Source organism: Xenopus laevis, chromosome 3L, assembly GCF_017654675.1.
Source record: "Xenopus laevis strain J_2021 chromosome 3L, Xenopus_laevis_v10.1, whole genome shotgun sequence".
Lineage (NCBI taxonomy): Eukaryota > Metazoa > Chordata > Amphibia > Anura > Pipidae > Xenopus > Xenopus laevis.
This window is the reverse complement of record NC_054375.1, coordinates 100,678,822-100,696,868: the sequence shown is the minus strand read 5'-3', so window position 1 is coordinate 100,696,868 and position 18,047 is coordinate 100,678,822. Positions and strand designations below refer to the sequence as shown.

Below are 18,047 nucleotides of genomic sequence, written 5' to 3'. Positions count from 1 at the left end.
ACAGTGAATGCAATTTTAGTTGGCATTCTATAAATTGACCAAAGTTTGCTGAGCTGATTCATTTGAAAGAAGGTTTCCTACTGAAAGCTTACTAATCAGGTCAGTAGGTAATGGTATTAGCACTATAATCATTAGATTTGCAGGATGTTTCTTGAATTTCTGTCTCAAACTACTTTTGAACATAATTATGACTATTTCTATTATTCTCATCTGTTGTTCTAATTCTTTACTCTTTTTCAGTTCTTTCTAAATATAGAATTTTTATTTTTAATAAGATCATTTTTTTCACATTTTCAATGTATGTTTCTTGCAGAGAGATAGAAGCGATATAATATTAAATCGCAAATATTTTTAATGACATTTAAAATATTCAGGAAAAAAATGTTTACTGGTAGAAAACTGAAATATTAATTTGTAATTATAGGACATATTTCAGAATGTTTTTTTAATGCATTAGTAATATGTGTGTTTTTTCTTACTATAACAGAACTTTAAGATGTACCTAGACAAATACCTGTTTCTTGTTTCTGCACTTGCCATATGTACCTCGGCTTCACATTTCCTTGACCAAGAGTGGAATGCTTGGAAATCGAAATATGGTAATGATCTTTTTTTTATTGTTTAAAATCTAAATATGCATAAATATATTTATACAGCACACACACATTGTGGAATTAAATTCTATAGTGCACTCTAATGGATGTTTAAACAGTTCTTGCGCCCAAAATCTCTTTTTAATCAAATAACATCTGAAGGACCCCTTTAACATGTGAAGGACCTCTTTAAATCCCAAAAAAGCTGTCTATATGTCAGATGTATATTTTGCACGGTGCATCTGTTAATTTGATAACAATGTGATAGAGAATATATTTTTTTATTTCCATGACAGAGAAAAAATACATCAGTCATGAGAGGGAATTGTTCCGACGGAAAATCTGGGAAGCCTCTTGGGAAAAGGTGCAGAAACATAATCAGTTAGCTGATCAAGGGCTCAAAAAATACAGATTGGCGATGAACCAATTTGCTGATAAAGTAAGTAGCTGAAGAAAGATATAAACATGCTTGGAACAAAATTCAAAGTCCTGTTTCTGTTGATGAAGAATTATTTATAGAATATATTTAGTTAATTTAAAAAGAGAAACACATTTTAAAACTGTTTCTGGTATTCTCATGCAGTCCAAAAGGTTAACCATGTTAGTGTGGGCTGAAAACTGAGGTGTATCATACATTGATTGTATCACAGTTGGTTTCACTGGTTTCTTTGACATCGACCATTTATGGAACAAAAAAAAATAACTGCCCCCAAAATAATACATTTACTACCAGAGTGCTAAGCCCCTACTTTGTGATTGGTGGGTTGAATGGGAATGTAATAAGGCTGAACTGCATTCCTTGCTAAAACTGTGTATATAAATTACTAGTACAAGTTGTCACCTTCCAAAACTTTAAGCTACATGCCAGTCTTATAATTATTAGGACAGCATACAATATTTTTGTATTGCTAATAACTTGGTTAAAGAAAGGTAATACATGTGTTTTGTTATTAGATATCCCTGAGACATTTACAATGAATGCAAAGGTGGTCCCTTACGCTGCCATAGCAGTGATACAGTCCAAGCAAATAGGGAATTATACAATCTGGGACTGGATTAATTTTCACCAAAAATAAATTCAATTCAAAGTTTCAGTGCCACCACTGAAAGACCTTTATCAAGACATACACAGGTAGTGTGTGGAGTATGTTGTGTGTTGTGTGTCTTGAGAAAGGTCCCTAAGACCAAGGGGCAGATTTATCAAGGGTCAAAGTAAAAATCCTTCGAATTTGAATATCGAATTTAGATTGATCGAAGGATTTTGATTCGATCAAAAAAAACCTTAGAAAAGTGCTGGGGAAGGTCCCCATAGGCAAACATTGCACCTCGGTAGGGTTAAAGTGGCGAAGTATGAAGTTGAAGTTTTTTTTAAAGAGACAGTACTTTGATTATCCAATGGTCGAATAGTCGAACGATTTTTCGATCAAATTTGACCAATTCGATGGTCAAAGTACCCAAAAAAATACTTCAAAATTAGAATTTTTTTCAATTCGAATTCTTCACTCGAGCTTAGTAAATCTGCCCCCAAGAGTGGGTTATTAATGCTTCTCCTAATTAGCCACAATTTTCCTTTCTTTTGTGTCACCCTGGATGTATGTATTAAGGACAGTTTGATTAAATGTCATGCTTATATAAACAATTCATTTTTTCAGGCAGCCGAGGAGCATAATTCTAGAACTTGCTTTCGCTCATCAAAATCAGGAAGACTTGCCGATGCTCCCGTTCAAATATATGACAAAAATACTGAGATTCCAAAAGAGGCTGATTGGAGAAACTCCAAATGTGTTACTCCAGTTAGAAACCAAGGAGAGCTGTGTGGGTCGTGCTGGGCATTTTCAAGTGTAAGAAGTGGCTGAAAGTTTGACTATTGATCTGTTGTATCTCTGGAGATAATTTTTGCCACTTTTTTTTATTGCTTTGAAAATATTTTAGCCATTAAATATTTTCTTTCTAAAAATATAATGTCAAGAGGAAAGCACTCCCATTCTCATCTTATTTTTGTTCCTTTTGTCTGTTAAAAAGGTAAGCGTGCTTGAATCCCGTTACTGCATTAAGAAGAAACGGGTCATTTACTTCAGCGAGCAGCAGTTTGTAGACTGTGATGAGAAAAATGACGGCTGCTGTGGAGGGATGCCAATAGATGCATTTGTACACGTCGCTGAAAATGGAGTCATGAGAAGAAAAGATTATGAGTACACACAACAGGTACAGCCTGGTTTTACAATAACTAACTTTTCCTGGGGAATCATATAGTAAATAATGTACCCCCTATTTTAAAATATAGGGATATTATTAGTCACAGAGGAGACTGAGTACTTTTATATAGGTCATGGAACTCCAAGGTGACATCATGGGGCAGATTTATCAAGGGTCGAATTTCGAAGTGGAAAATACTTCAAAATTTGAGCATCGAATAGAATCCTCCGACATTTCGAAGTCTGAGGATTTTATACATTTCTACGATCGTATTCCGATCATAGTACGATCGTACTTCGAATCGTACAATTCAAAAGATTTTATCGTACGATCATTCAATTTTCCTTTGAATCCAAAAAATTTTGAAATATGCTCTGGCAGGTCCCCATAGGCTAACATAGCACTTCGGCAGGTTTAAGTTGGCGAAGTATTGAAGTCGAAGTTGTTTTAAAGAGACAGTACTTCGATTATCAAATGGTCGAATAGTCGAACGATTTTTACTTCAAAACGAAGTCGAAGTAAATTCGAAGTCGTAGTATCCTATACGATGGTCGAAGTATCCGAAAAATGACTTCGAATTTTGAATTTTTTTACTTCGAAAATTCCCTCGAATTCACTTGACCCTTGATACATCTGCCCCCTAATATCCTTACAGTTTACAACAGGGGGAACATTATTTATAATAATACGCAAGTTGAAGTGAGTCATGAGACAGACATTACATAACTAAGCACCAATCTGATGACATCAGTAAGCACCGTTTATAAGGATATAATTTACAGGATACTCATGGCTCATGTGTGTTATAAACATTGCTGTACATAAGAAATATACTGTTTGCAGCTGTTCCCAAACTGTAGGGCCTGGAGCAGTAGCTGGGGGTCTACCTGAAGGCCAGTTAGGGTACCATTTGAAGTTCTTTGTGAAATAATTTACTCATATTCATATAATCGTGCAGAAAAATGAATGTGGATATAACGCAGAGAAAGCCGTCATGCTAAACGTAACCAAATTCTACAGTTTACCTGGAGAACAAAACATGGCCATGTCTGTTGCACTAGAAGGACCTATCACTGTTGCCATTGGAGTATCTGAAGAATTGGGGAAGTACGAAAAAGGTAATTTTAGTACATATTGCATAAATCCAGTTGTTTCACATGATGGAAGATTAGCAAAACAACAATTATCAGTAGGCCTCTATGCCTAATTTGACAGATATATATTTTTTTGTATTTCTACAGAAGCTCTAGTGGCAGTGTTTATATGTATTTTGTATTCATTAAATATGCTAGAATGTCATTAGAATCTGAGACTGACTGGCTCAACAATTAAGTAATCACCTATGATGAGATATGGAAAGATGTGCTTTTTTACTGTTACTAATCTAGATTAATCATATATAGAATTATATAATTATCATTAGTTTATATGTGAGTTCTTTCTTGTGTGATTTGGGCATTTTTTTAAAACATCTTAGTTCAGTATGATTTGGAAAATGATTAATAAAATAAAATGATAATAAAAATATTAATGCCTTTTCCACTGAGTGTACATTCTTCACTGCAGCTTCATGTTAGTAGATTCATAGCAATAGGTGGATTCTGTTGATTATGGGGTTTTTTTTATAAGTGAAAAGGCAGATTCATTCTTGCACTTCAGTTGGTAGTATAGTGTATGTTTGTGCAAACCTTGCTCCCCTTGCCAATATTTTCAAAGTGAAAGTATGCCTTTTTTGTCTTAGGTTGATAAGACTATAACTGGAAACATAGGGGGAATGCAATAAATACCCCAAAGCGTGCAAGTTGTCTAATAACCCATAACAGCCAACAAATGGGTAGCATTTACTGGTCACCTGTTTAATAACACATTTACTGTATTTGCCAGCTATGGGTTAGTAGACGTGGACAGACTTTAGATTTATTGTTACATTACACCATTTGCAGGATAACTTTTGTATAATACATACTATACAAATATGAAAATGTTTGGCATTTCTGATACTTGTTTGTAAGTGTGTTCATACCAATTACGCAGGGTCTTGGGTTGCCCAGTTTGTTTAGAAGGCCATTTCTGTTTTACTGGATATTATAATTCATACTGAACCCTCAGGTGTTGTAAAATATGATAATGTCCTGCTAAATATATTGTGACACCCTTTGTGCCTGTTTTATTATATCAGTAATCACGATTGCCCTGCTTTGCATGCAAATTTAATGGCATTCTTGCAGTTGTCACAGAGTGTTTGAATTATTTAGCTCTCTCAACGGGGAATGTCGTTCTATATATTCTATATTGTATTCTGTATTGCATTTATTTCTTAACAGTGTCAAATTTGGTGATCTTATTTAGTTAAAATATGGAAGTACTTGAGTTCTTCCCAGATCATGGAAATTTGGAAATTCCTCCATGTCTGCATGTAATTCTAATCATATAATTTTCCCTCTTTTTAAAATCATAAATATAATGATATACAAATACAATATTTTTTAAATGTTATTATATTTGCCTATTTCAATTATTATTCTCATTGTTCTTTACATTTTATCTTTAGATTTTATTTTCCAAACACATTAGGATTATTATTGTGTTAAGTGTTTCATGTTTATGCATCTGACAAAGGATTTTTTTTTTTTGCCCAATTATACTTAATAAAGCTGGGGTAAAAAAAACAATATTCTGAATGGCTGTCATAATGATTTGTAGCTGAACCATTTTACTGTTGTTTTGGTTTGGAATACAGTTGATATATAAACCCCAAAATGATACCTCTCTTATATTTTATAATGTTGATAGTAATAATAAAAATATCTGCCATTAGATGAAATTAAAGCAGACTAAACCTTACATTGCTTCCACTTCATGCTTTCTGGTTTTTCACCATAATTCTATGAGCATTTATCCTACAATTGCCTTTCCTTCCCCATCAATTTATAATGACAAAGGGACAGAGATACATTGCTCTTTAATAATGTGGTTGATTTCAGGAGACAAGGGTGGAAGGGATGTATGCCTATTAGAAGAGAAATGGAAAGAAATAGAGGAGAGGAGCTGAACAGTGATAGAGGGGAAAGGATAACAAGGCATAGATTTGGGGAAAGGAAAAAATAATGGGAGAGCAGAAATTGCAATGATGACAGTATCACAATATTTTCAAGACAATCCCTTGCACAAATCTTCTACATAGATATTTTATGGTGCCTTTTCCTTGTGTTTCTTTCCTGTATGTATTTATAACATAAGAAAGATATACAATCACTGTAATATATTTATTGATAACAGGAATATTTGATGGAGAATGTGCAGAAGAGGTGAATCATGCAGTAACTATTGTCGGCTATGGCACTGAAGCAGCTAAGAATGAAGGCGAAGAGGATGAAGATTACTGGATAATAAAGAATAGGTAATTGATTAATTGTGGTGGATAGTTTTAATGTATTTAATAATGTCCTTGTATATTAATATTTTATAGTTTCCTATATGTTGCCTATGTTTTAAACTAGTAAATACTACCTACATATTGGGTGATGATATGAGACACTAGATCCACATGATACTTTGTGCCTGTTATTATATTACACTAACTCACCCTCCCAGCATTAATAAAATATTTTTGTGTGGCATTTGCACATTTTTACATAATATTTTTGGGGGATAACTGTTATATTTTTCTTTTTTATGATGTTGTACTTGAATGACACCTGGAGTATTTGCAGGAATTTGCAGGGATTTGGGGCTTTCTGCAGTAGCCCTGGCCCCCATTAATTTTATATATATATATATATATAAAAATATATATAATTTTATATATATATATATATATATATATATATATATATATATATATATATATATATATAATCAAACAGAATGGAATGCACAACCATTAGTATGCAGAAACCTGGGTGCTAGTCTGAGAAGTATGTAGACAAAATGCAGGGATTGACAGCACTCCAAGGAAATACATCAAGTCAATAATTACAATGAAAGTGGAGATTTATTGGTGATCCAACGTTTCGGCTCCCCACAGAAGCCTTCGTCAGGGAAAGACGAAGGCTTCTGTGCGGAGCCGAAACGTTGGATCACCAATAAATCTCCACTTTCATTTGAATTATTGACTTGATGTATTTCCTTGGAGTGCTGTCAATCCCTGCATTTTATATATATATATATATATATATATATATATATATATATATATATATATATATATATATATATATATATAATTAAATCAAAAAAATGCAGCTCAATCCCTTTTTATTGAGTGCACGTGGGTACGGCTTGATATACAAATTAATAGAAATTTACCCCAGCACTCCAACATATAGCCCCCTGGGAAACCTATTTTTGCACAACTGAACTGTAACTAACACAAAAAGAGACACTTTTAGTTACAAAGTTTGTACAAAGCATGCATAAGCTGACGCGCCCCGTCAAGGCAGTGTCCGTGCGTCAGTCCTATCCTAAGTGAAAAAAGTATTATCTTTGGGGGGAGAAAGATCATACCTGCTTTTCTCTTTGTCTAGCATGATCTCTTCCAAAAACACCATTAAGCGGGGGTTGGGAGAGCAAGCATCAAGGAGAGCGCCACCTCCCCATATATAATATAATTAAATCCAAAAAATGCAGCTCAATCCCTTTTTATATATATATATATATATAATACAAAAAATACACCGCACTCCAGGGGCTTGTGAAAAATGCAAAAAGATGTGGTTTATTCGACGTTTCGGCTACCAAACCGGAGCCGTCATCAGGAGCAAAAGAAATTAACACACAGAGTGAAGCGCTTTAAAAGCAGTTAAAATTGGCGCCAAAATCAAAATATGGTGACATCATCAAGTGGTGCCCAAATACAAATGTCAAAATTACGTGTAAAAAATACCAGACTTTAGTTATAGTGTGATCCTATAAAAAACTATTAAGAGCATCATAACAGAGTATGCGTGGTTATTTGTGACTTCATATGGTGTAAATATCAAGTGTTGATGTTTAAAAGTGATATACTATACCACTGATCTCTGGCTGGGCTGGATCGCAGACATAGGATCGAGCTGGTATGATGTATTGGAAGTACCGCAGTGAGACTACGAGAGTGATGTTGATAACCTGAAACGCTACAAAGTAGTGAGGATTGAAGCGTGGGGGTTAACCAGTTCAGTGCTAGCTTACCACAGCTGTGGTAAGCTAGCACTGAACTGGTTAACCCCCACGCTTCACTCCTCACTGCTTCCCCCTCCCCTGACTAGAGCAACAGAACGTGAACGTACTGACAGTCAGTTGAAGGGAGAGGGGCGTGCCTAGTAGGAAATGTGTTACTATTGTAGCCGAGATCATTGAGTTCCGGGACTGACATCCGCGATGATACACGACTTTGTAGCGTTTCAGGTTATCAACATCACTCTCGTAGTCTCACTGCGGTACTTCCAATACATCATACCAGCTCGATCCTATGTCTGCGATCCAGCCCAGCCAGAGATCAGTGGTATAGTATATCACTTTTAAACATCAACACTTGATATTTACACCATATGAAGTCACAAATAACCACGCATACTCTGTTATGATGCTCTTAATAGTTTTTTATAGGATCACACTATAACTAAAGTCTGGTATTTTTTACACGTAATTTTGACATTTGTATTTGGGCACCACTTGATGATGTCACCATATTTTGATTTTGGCGCCAATTTTAACTGCTTTTAAAGCGCTTCACTCTGTGTGTTAATTTCTTTTGCTCCTGATGACGGCTCCGGTTTGGTAGCCGAAACGTCGAATAAACCACATCTTTTTGCATTTTTCACAAGCCCCTGGAGTGCGGTGTATTTTTTGTATTATGTGATTATTCCTCACCTGCACCCGGGCAGATGTTATTTGGTTTTGTGTGCACCATTCCATCTAGTTTTCTATATATATATATATATATATATATATATATATATATATATATATATATATATATATATATATATATATATATATATATATATATATATATATATATATATATAAAATACATATAGGATTATGTGTATTTTACATGAAACGTGTTTTTACCTTTTTTCTAGCTGGGGGAAAGACTGGGGAGAAAATGGCTATATAAGAATGAAGAGGAATGTTAATCAGTGCGACATAGCAACAGCAGCAGCTACTGTGGACTTCTAGGCTTCGATCTGCGAGTCTCTTAATAAAGCCCTCTATTTGTCTTAAAGCTATCTTTAATGATTATGAAGCTTTTCTAAATAAAGTACAACATTGTATATAGAACTGCTATGTTGTGTAGTGAACTCAAACTCCTGCTCACTATTAGATTTTGTTCAAGCCTTATTAAGGGTATCATGCATGTGACAATAATGCTTTTATATGCTACCACTTACCATTTGAAAAAAAGCACCAAAACTGATGTAATATTCACAAGTTGTCTGACAAGACCACATATATCAATAAACTGATACAATTTATTCACTATATGGTGTCACTTCATTTTCATTACTTTAATACACTTTAATTTTTATGGGGTTATTGTTCCTTTAAGCTCAGTAGGCAGCCTGACATTTATACTGCAAAACCCCAGGATGCAAATATTTTGATGCATGTGTGTGTGTGTGGGGGGGGGTAATATGTTAATAGACAACTGGCTGCTGGCCATCATGCTTTAATTCCATTTACATCCCATGTTCTTTTTCATAAGGCAATTTACTCAGAAAGGAGACAGTAATTATATAAATTTTATATTATAATTTTTTTTTCTTTTTTTTTTTTCTTGTTGCTTTTTTTCGTGCTTTGTTTTTCTTGTTTTCTTTTGTTTGCATTGTGTTATACCATGCACGTTTTGCCCACTGTCTCTATATTTATAAATAGGGATAACCGGTACTGATTTATAATAATGATTGATGGAATAAGTGCTGTCTTTAGTCCATTTTCTAGTATGAATATACATTGTAATAATTTAGCAACTCTTTTTTGTTTTGTTTTTTGCAACAATGTATTGCTTTGATTATGTTCCTACAGACTTTATTAGCATAAACTGGAACGGAGATAATAAAAAAAAAAATGAAAAAAAAATTACTAAATAATGGCTTTTGGCTACCAGTCCAAAGCAGCTACCTCCCACCCTACTACCCCCCACTTTAAGGTGCTAGTCACCATTGCCGTGGCCAACATCTTTTCTAAGCACTGGTTTAGTTTGCCAGTATGCTTAGTGTGTCTTTTTCTACTTTTTAAACTCTTCTTTCCTATCTCCTTTTCCATTTCACTCCCCTTCGTTCTCAGGCCCTTAATCTAGTTATGCAAGCAATGGGGCCATACGACGAAAGAAGGTCTTTGGACTGTCCACGTATACGGCTTTGCCTATTTACATTATCTATATGACTTCTTCTAAAACAATCAGCCCCTCTAATATGGACTGCACTGTTCTAACACTAAATGTAAATGGTTTAAACGAGCCAGCCAAGAGATCAAAAATTATAGAAAATTATGCAAAACAGAACTCCAAGATAATTCTGCTACAGGAAACACATTAAAACGAATTGTTTACCTATACTGAAAATTAAGGCATACCCACATGTATACATGAGCAATAACCCTTTAAAGAAATCACTAGGGGTAATGATTCTGCTACATAAGGATCTGCCATTTCACTATACGGATTCATTATCGGATGATGAAGGGAGATTCATAATGATGAAGGGAAAATTAGCTAATCAATGTGTACAATAGCAAACATATATGTTCCTAACACCAAATAACTTACTTTAGACAATTTATGAATAGCCTTGCAAAGTTCGGTGAGGGGATAATTATTTTAGGAGGCGATTTTAACCTCATAATTAACCCTAAAACAGATACATCTTCCTTAAAAGGCAATTCTACATACAAAGGGTTTAAAGAATTTAAAAAATATTCTTTGGGATTTTAATCTGGTAGATGTTTGGAAGGTTTTCAATCCAACTAAAAGTGACTTTACTCATTTCTCAAAAACTCACAATGTCTATTCACGGATTGATTACTTTTTTATTTTATTTCTTTATTTTTGTCTCACAATACTGGCTACATTTATTTACACATGCTGATATAAAACCTACCGTCTTTTCTGATCATTCTCCCGTATTGACTACATTTATAATTCCTCAAACATTAAAGCAGGAATTCAGATGGTGTTTCAATGATTCTTTAGTACACAATGAAAATAGCAAAAAGCATATTCAAGACTGTATAAAACAAATAGTTCTGACAAATAGGTCCCCAGAAATTTCGCCAGCCACTCTGTGGGAGACATTGAAGTGTGTCTTGAGAGGCCAGATTATTGCTTTGGGATGTAAACTACAAAAACAAAAGAGAAAAGAGATTACCATTTTGCTGAAAGATATTTCCTCACAAGAACAAATACACAAACAAACTTTAGCCCACAATTCTTTAGTAACTTTAGAGAGCGCAAAAGGACTCAATTGAAAGATCTACTAAATCAAAAAACCCAGAAATCCTTTCTGAGGTGTAAACAAAGATCTTATAATTTAAATGATAAATGTAACAAATTCTATGCGGTAGTTATAGACCCATATCTTTGATTAATATCGACATAAAACTATATGCTAAAATTCTGGGTAACAGATTTTATCGAATTTTACCCTCATTGATTCATCTAGATCAAGCCGGCTTTGTGCCGAACAGAGAGGGTAAAGTCAATACGGCTAAAATTATTTCTTTAATGCATTACGCCCAAAAGAAAAGCCTTCCTTTGCTTCTGTTCTCTATCGATGCTGAGAAAGCTTTTGATAGAGTCTTTTGGGTATTTATGGAAAAAACGCTTGTGGGTTTCAGTCTAGGAGAAAATATAAGACAGCGAATTATGGCCTTATATGACTCTCCGTCTGCGAGAATTAAAGTAAATGGTATCTTATCTGCAAAGGTTCAAATTTCTAATGGTACTAGACAGCGGTGCCCTCTCTCTCCAATCCTTTTTATTTTAGTGATGGAAACCTTCTTATCCCAGATTAGAAGAAACAGGAATATATCAGGTTTAACGGTCGCAGGTAAAGAATATAAGTGCGTGGCTTTCGCAGATGATTTACTGTTGTTTATCACCAACCTGATTTTATCTCTAAGTCTTTAAGTCTTTAAGTCTTACGAAAGTGTTCGGCGAAGTATCTGACTTTAAGGTTAATCTTTGTAGATCAGTAATACTAAACAAAAATATGTTGTAAAATTGCGACAAAACTTTTCTTAAGTGGGCGAATCCCTGCTTAAAATATCTAGATATAAATCTTCAAGCAAATATGGGTAAACTCTATGAGGTTAACTATATACCACTCCTAAACTCACTTCAAAAATTAGCTTGGAGAATCCAAGCCATTAAAATGTCATTCTTACCAAAAATTTTATATCTTTTTCAGGTCCTCTCGATTCAAATACCACAATGCTTTTTTAAATCTATTAAATCCATAGTATCACCTTTCATATGGAATGAAAAAAATCCAAGACTTAAGTATAACCTTATGGTTCTTCCTAAAACAAAAGGATGACTAAGTCTCCCCAACATTGATCTATATTACCTAGGTATACATTTGTCCAGGATATACAATTGGGTATCCGAAAAGGGCCAGAAGGATTGGATTATATTAGAACAGAACCACTCCCCCATACCACTTGAGAATTTTTTATGGGTAGAAAATCGCAATTACAGCAAAGATGCTGCAGAACACCCATTGATAAGGGCCACATTTAAAATATGGTATAGTAAGCAAGGGGGCTCACAATCCAACAAGCCCTGCCCATCCTCTCCAAACATTAACCAACAATCCTGAATTTCCTCCCGGGTTGGAAAAAAGGAGCTTTTTCCAGATGGGATACTTAGGATAATAGACCCACTAGGGTTTATGATCTTATTATAGACAACGAGTTGCTCCCCTTATAAGAGATTCACCACCGCTGGGGCCCCCACCCCAGAGACATGTGGAACTATAACCAACTTTACTCTTATATAAAAACTAAGGCAAGAGAAAATTGGGATAGAGAACTAACTCAGTGGGAGCAATTTATGTCCAAAAAGATTGAAAGGGCTCTCTTATCTCTTATCTAAAATATATAAAATATATAAACTTCTAATAAACAATCTCCCCCAGGATAAGCCATCGTTCTGTGTAGCTTGGGATAGAGATTTAAAAATAACCCTTTCTGAGCAGAGTTGGTCATCTATTTTTAAAGCAACCCACAAAGTATTTCGCTCTGCTAAGGCAACTGAAGCACTATATAAACTCACCACTAGGTGGTATTACACTCCTTCAAAACTGAGAAAAATTTATTCTAACTACTCTAATTTATGCTGGAGGTCTAATAAAGAAGAAGGGACCTACATGATCCATATCTGGCTTCTTTGCCCATGTCTTTAGCGTTTTTGGGATGAGATAATCAACTTAATTAATAGAATTACAAAGTGTGACTTACGAAAAGATAACCATGCACTAATGATGTTAAATTTTAATCAAGAGACCAACTCAATGATCACAGATGCTTTAACTTTATACAGTACCTCCTGCAAGTAGCAAAATCTATGCTACCCTTAAAATGGAAATCCCTGCAAATACCTACTTCAGTTGAATGGCTAGTTAAAGTGAAAGAAATTAAACGCCGCGAAGAATTAACCTTTATTTTGGAAAATAATAATCCAATAATGAATACTGGAAAATTTGGGCCCCATGGATACATTTTATCAAAGACATGGGCAATAAGTAAGAACCCTGTTTTTTATTGAAGGAATATCTTATATTTCATCTCATCTTCTATTTCTCCTCCCTTAGTTACTTGAAACAACAGTGTAAGCCGATTCATAGAAGGGTCTAATTGGCATACTCATATCTACTGTATGATTTTTTAAGTTTTCGAAAAACTGTTTACTGTTTTGCCTGAGAATTACCCCCCCCTTTTTTTTTCTTTTCTGTACCCCTACTGTTTCTCTTTTATTTCTTTTGTGAAAGAAAATCCACAAATAAAGAATTATAAAAAAAAAACTACATAAATATTGAAATATGTTCACCCTCCCTAGCCAGGGTTTATCGGGGGCTCATGATGAACACAAGTAATACAGTAATTGCTGTAATCCTGCTCAGGCAAATATATAACATATTTTGAGTATTCAGTGTAGTTGCACAACTGTTTGGTGGTGACTACACATATATACAGTATGTATATGGGCTGGTTTAGTCCCAGTCTGCCTTGCCTGTATATTCTTGCCCTCCATAGCTTTCTATGCTGGCTTTTTTCCACATGATGTTTAGGTGTAATGTTGTACATGCTGGTGATTGGTCTCTTTTTTAGGATCACATGATTCTATCTGTTGCACCTGACAGGGTGAGTGCCTCCTACTTTGTCTATTTAAGATGTTGATTTTAAAACTTTCATGGTCTTGATAAAGGTCCTAGAGGTAGACCGAAACATTGGCCTGTTTTTTAATTAACTTAATAAAATTTTGGTTTTAAAATAACCTGTGGAAAGGATCCCAGTGTGCACTAATTTACCTTGGACTCTTATTGATATTGTTTATCTGAGTAGCACCTGGGTGATTTGCTTAATTCAGTGGAGTGCGGACTACTAAGATTTTTTTATATATATATAATACACAAAAGCCATGAATATCCTGTAAATTATATCCTTATAAACGGTGAGTTCTGATGTCATCAGTTATAAACGGTGAGTTCTGATGTCATTTCTGTCACATGACTCATTGAAATTTGTGTATTATAATAAATAAAAAACCCCCAGTTGTAAAATATGAGGATATTAGAAGTTACCTCGGAGTTCCATGACCTGTATAAAAACACTCGGCCTTCGGCCTCGTGTTTTTATATGGTCATGAAACTCCTCGGTAACTTATAATATCCCTATATTTTACAAAAGGGGGTACTTTATTCACTATATATATATATATATATATATATATATATATATATATATATATATATATATATATATATATATATATATTATATATATATATATATATATATATTATATAACATGCAGGCAGAGTGCACACCATTAGCCAAAAATATAACCTGGGTAGCATTTCTAATATAAATAGATACCAAGGTGAGTTGACAGCACTCCAAGGAAGTTTTGAGGCAAAGGTTTCAGCAAACAAAATGTAGGTTTATTGGTTCCAAAACCAAAGTCATTTATTATCTGGATAAATGTCTGTTCATTTTCTCGTGAGCAATGGGATGAGATTCGGTTGAAAATTTAAATGAGATTGTAAAAAGTCTTCAATGAATATCCGAACTGAAATGTAAGTTCATAAAAGGGCACCTTGTGTCATCTACTCATGGAAACACAAACTGTGTTTTGTGTTAATCAATTATCATTCAAACTGTTACCTTCTTAGTCAGAAATGACTCATAATTCCAACCCACTTTACTGTATCATATGGCAAACTGATAACATCATTAGAATTTGATAAGCAGGAGAGTAGACCACAAAAATGTCATTCAGCTCAGTAAAAGATTTCAAGCTAAATATAACTCTTAGATTAAAAAACAGAATATGTTTTATTACCACAATGTCTAAGACAATGTATGTCTACTCTATAACAATGTAAAACTGGATGTGAAATCAACAAAATGGAAGGTGCACACAGTTGGAAACTCCATATGCTCAGAGCCCTATTAAACAAAGATTGATCATCATGCCTATTTGCCCCTGCCCAGTTTAAGTTTCCTGTTACATTCATACAAAGCACAACAGGATCGGTTTTGTTAGGGCCAATTGTGTATGGTTTGGACTGTGGTAGAAAACCCCCACACAGTTACAAAGAGAGCACACAAAGCTGTTGGAATAAGCACCTAGAACAGAATTCAAAAGCAGTAGTGTAAACCACTGACCACATTAAAGAGACAAACAGCTCTGTCCTCCCAGTCAATACTCATGCATCTTATAAAAATACATTAGGGGTCATGAGGGCTGTATTTTTCTCCAGTGCCACCCTAGGCATCGGATTTCAGTTCCCCCCGGCTGCAGTGTGCGAATGTGCCCGATGTCACAACCAGTGGTGCGTGATGTCACATCCACCAGCGCATGATGTCACCTTTACGAACGCCGACCCAGATATCCTTCACCACCCCCAGCTCCTCCAACAGATTTACAAAGGAAGTTTCTGGTGGTGGCTGGGAAAATTTTTATTTTTTCTAGAAAAAATGTTAAATGCCACCACCCTAAACTTGCCATACTAGGCACAGGCCATCAGATGCCTTTATATAAATGTGGCCTTGGAGATCATTTACTATGACTCCAGATGTAAGTGCTAGAGCACTTAACGATGCACTTTTGCATCCAGGGTCTGGTTGTACTCTGCATTAAACTCTGGATTGGAAACAGTTTATTTGTGATATCTTTCTTTTCCAAAAGAAATGTGCCACTCCCATGCATTCCTCATAGCCTATAAAGAGAGAAAATGTAGAAACTATGCCAGCACCTGTGACTTCATGTACTATGCAGTATTCTAAAGGATTGTCCTTAGTACAGGTATGGCATACCTCTCAACTGTCCTGTTTTTCACAGGACAGTCCCAATTTTGACAGCTCTTTCTCTTTGATTTCCTGCGCTGAACAGCCAGAAAAAGACACAGTGGGGCTCATTTATCAACACTGGGCAAATTTGCCCATGGGCAGTTACCCATAGCAACCAATCAGTGATTAGCTTTTTAAAGCCAGCTGCAAGAAGAACAATGAATGCAACAATCCGATTGGTTGCCATGGGTTGTTGCCCATGGGCAAATTTGCCCAGTGTTGATAAATAAGCCCCAGTGTTTCTAAAACGTAACTGGCTTTTGAGCCCAGAATACATGGCAGGTGCACTGATAGATATGTTTGTAACAATTTAAGTTAAGCAAAGAAACAAATGTAACAATTTAAGATACAAAAGGGCGTTGTGAAAGCACTCCTAAGGCTAAGTAGAATGTATTAAAGTATAATGGAAGTGCTACTGACTACTAGCCAATTAATCAGTGCATATTCCCTGGTCCCATGTCTCATAAGTAATTCAGTATATATTCAAGTGCATGTGTTCACAAAGACAGGGGTTTTTAGTTACAAAGTTATGATCATAAAGTTGATAAGCCACCATACCACTTCAAAGGGCAATTCTCCTTCATTAGTAAAACCGTAATAGCCTGTAAAACCACAGAAATGTGTTCAAACTTTCATAACCTGCCAAATTCTGAAAAATGAACATGGTAATTAGGGGGTGTCCACAAAATGCGTGTGGCAAATCTTTTTGTTCCATTTCCAAAATGTTGGTAGGTGTGGGTATGGGATCCGTCATCAGGAAACCTGTTATCTAGAAAGCTCAAAATTGTAGGACAGCTGTCTCTCATAGGGGCAAATTCACTAAGGCGCGAAGCGCTGAACGCTAGCGTTAATTCGCTAGCGTTTGGCATTTTCGTTACTGCGCAAATTCACTAACGAACGCTGGCGTAGTTTCGCTAGTGTTACTTCGCAACCTTACGCCAGGCGAATCTTCGCTAGCGACGAAACTACGCAAATTCACTAACTTGCGCAGTGTAGCCAACGCTACCTTTTACGCTAGACTTCCTTCGCCACCTCAGACCTGGCGAAGCGCAATAGAGTAGATAGGGATTGTTTAAAAAAAAAAGTCAAAATTTTTTCTAAGTCCCAAAAAACGCTGGCGTGTTTTCTACATGATGGCTGATAGGCTGAAAAAGATCGAAAATTTTTTGGGGCTCCCCTTCCTCCCCCCTACATTTCCTGACTCATGGCAACTTACCTAGACAGTGGGCACATGTGTAGGGCAAAATAAAAATTTTATTTGCAGATTTGAAGGTTTTCTAGGCATTTGAAGTGCAGATACGTGTTCCTCCATTGAAATTTGAATTTTGCGCCGTATGCAAATTAGCCTTCGCTAGCGCAACTTCGCTTTATATAGCGAAACAACGCTAGCGCAACTTCTCAACCTTACGCTACCCCTGTGCGCAACTTCGGATTTTAGTGAATTTGCGAAGCGCTGGCGAAACTACGCCTGGCGAAGTGCGGCGAAGTGCGGCGAAGTTGCGCCTGGCGCAACTTCGCATCTTAGTGAATTTGCCCCATAGACTTCTTTTTATTTAAATAATCTAAGTTTTTAAAAATTATTTCCTTTTTCTGTGTAATAATAAAACAGTAACTTGTACTTGATCCAAAATAAGACATAATTAATCCTTATTGAAAGCAAAACCTATTGGGTTTATTTAATGTTTACATTATTTTTAGTAGA

The 18,047-nt window shown here is 35.3% G+C and overlaps 1 protein-coding gene across 1 annotated transcript; it reads left to right on the top strand.

Moving 5' to 3' along the window:
- Positions 1 to 71: 71 nt before the first annotated feature.
- Positions 72 to 9,257, top strand: ctsl.L (cathepsin L L homeolog; the record flags this gene model as incomplete). The annotated part of the gene is given in 8 exon segments (NM_001092267.1): positions 72 to 99; positions 488 to 599; positions 890 to 1,032; positions 2,246 to 2,434; positions 2,616 to 2,798; positions 3,748 to 3,907; positions 6,069 to 6,189; positions 8,858 to 9,257. Coding segments are annotated over 6 exon segments (771 nt in total). The 3' UTR covers positions 8,955 to 9,257.
- Between the last annotated feature and the right edge of the window lie 8,790 nt (positions 9,258 to 18,047).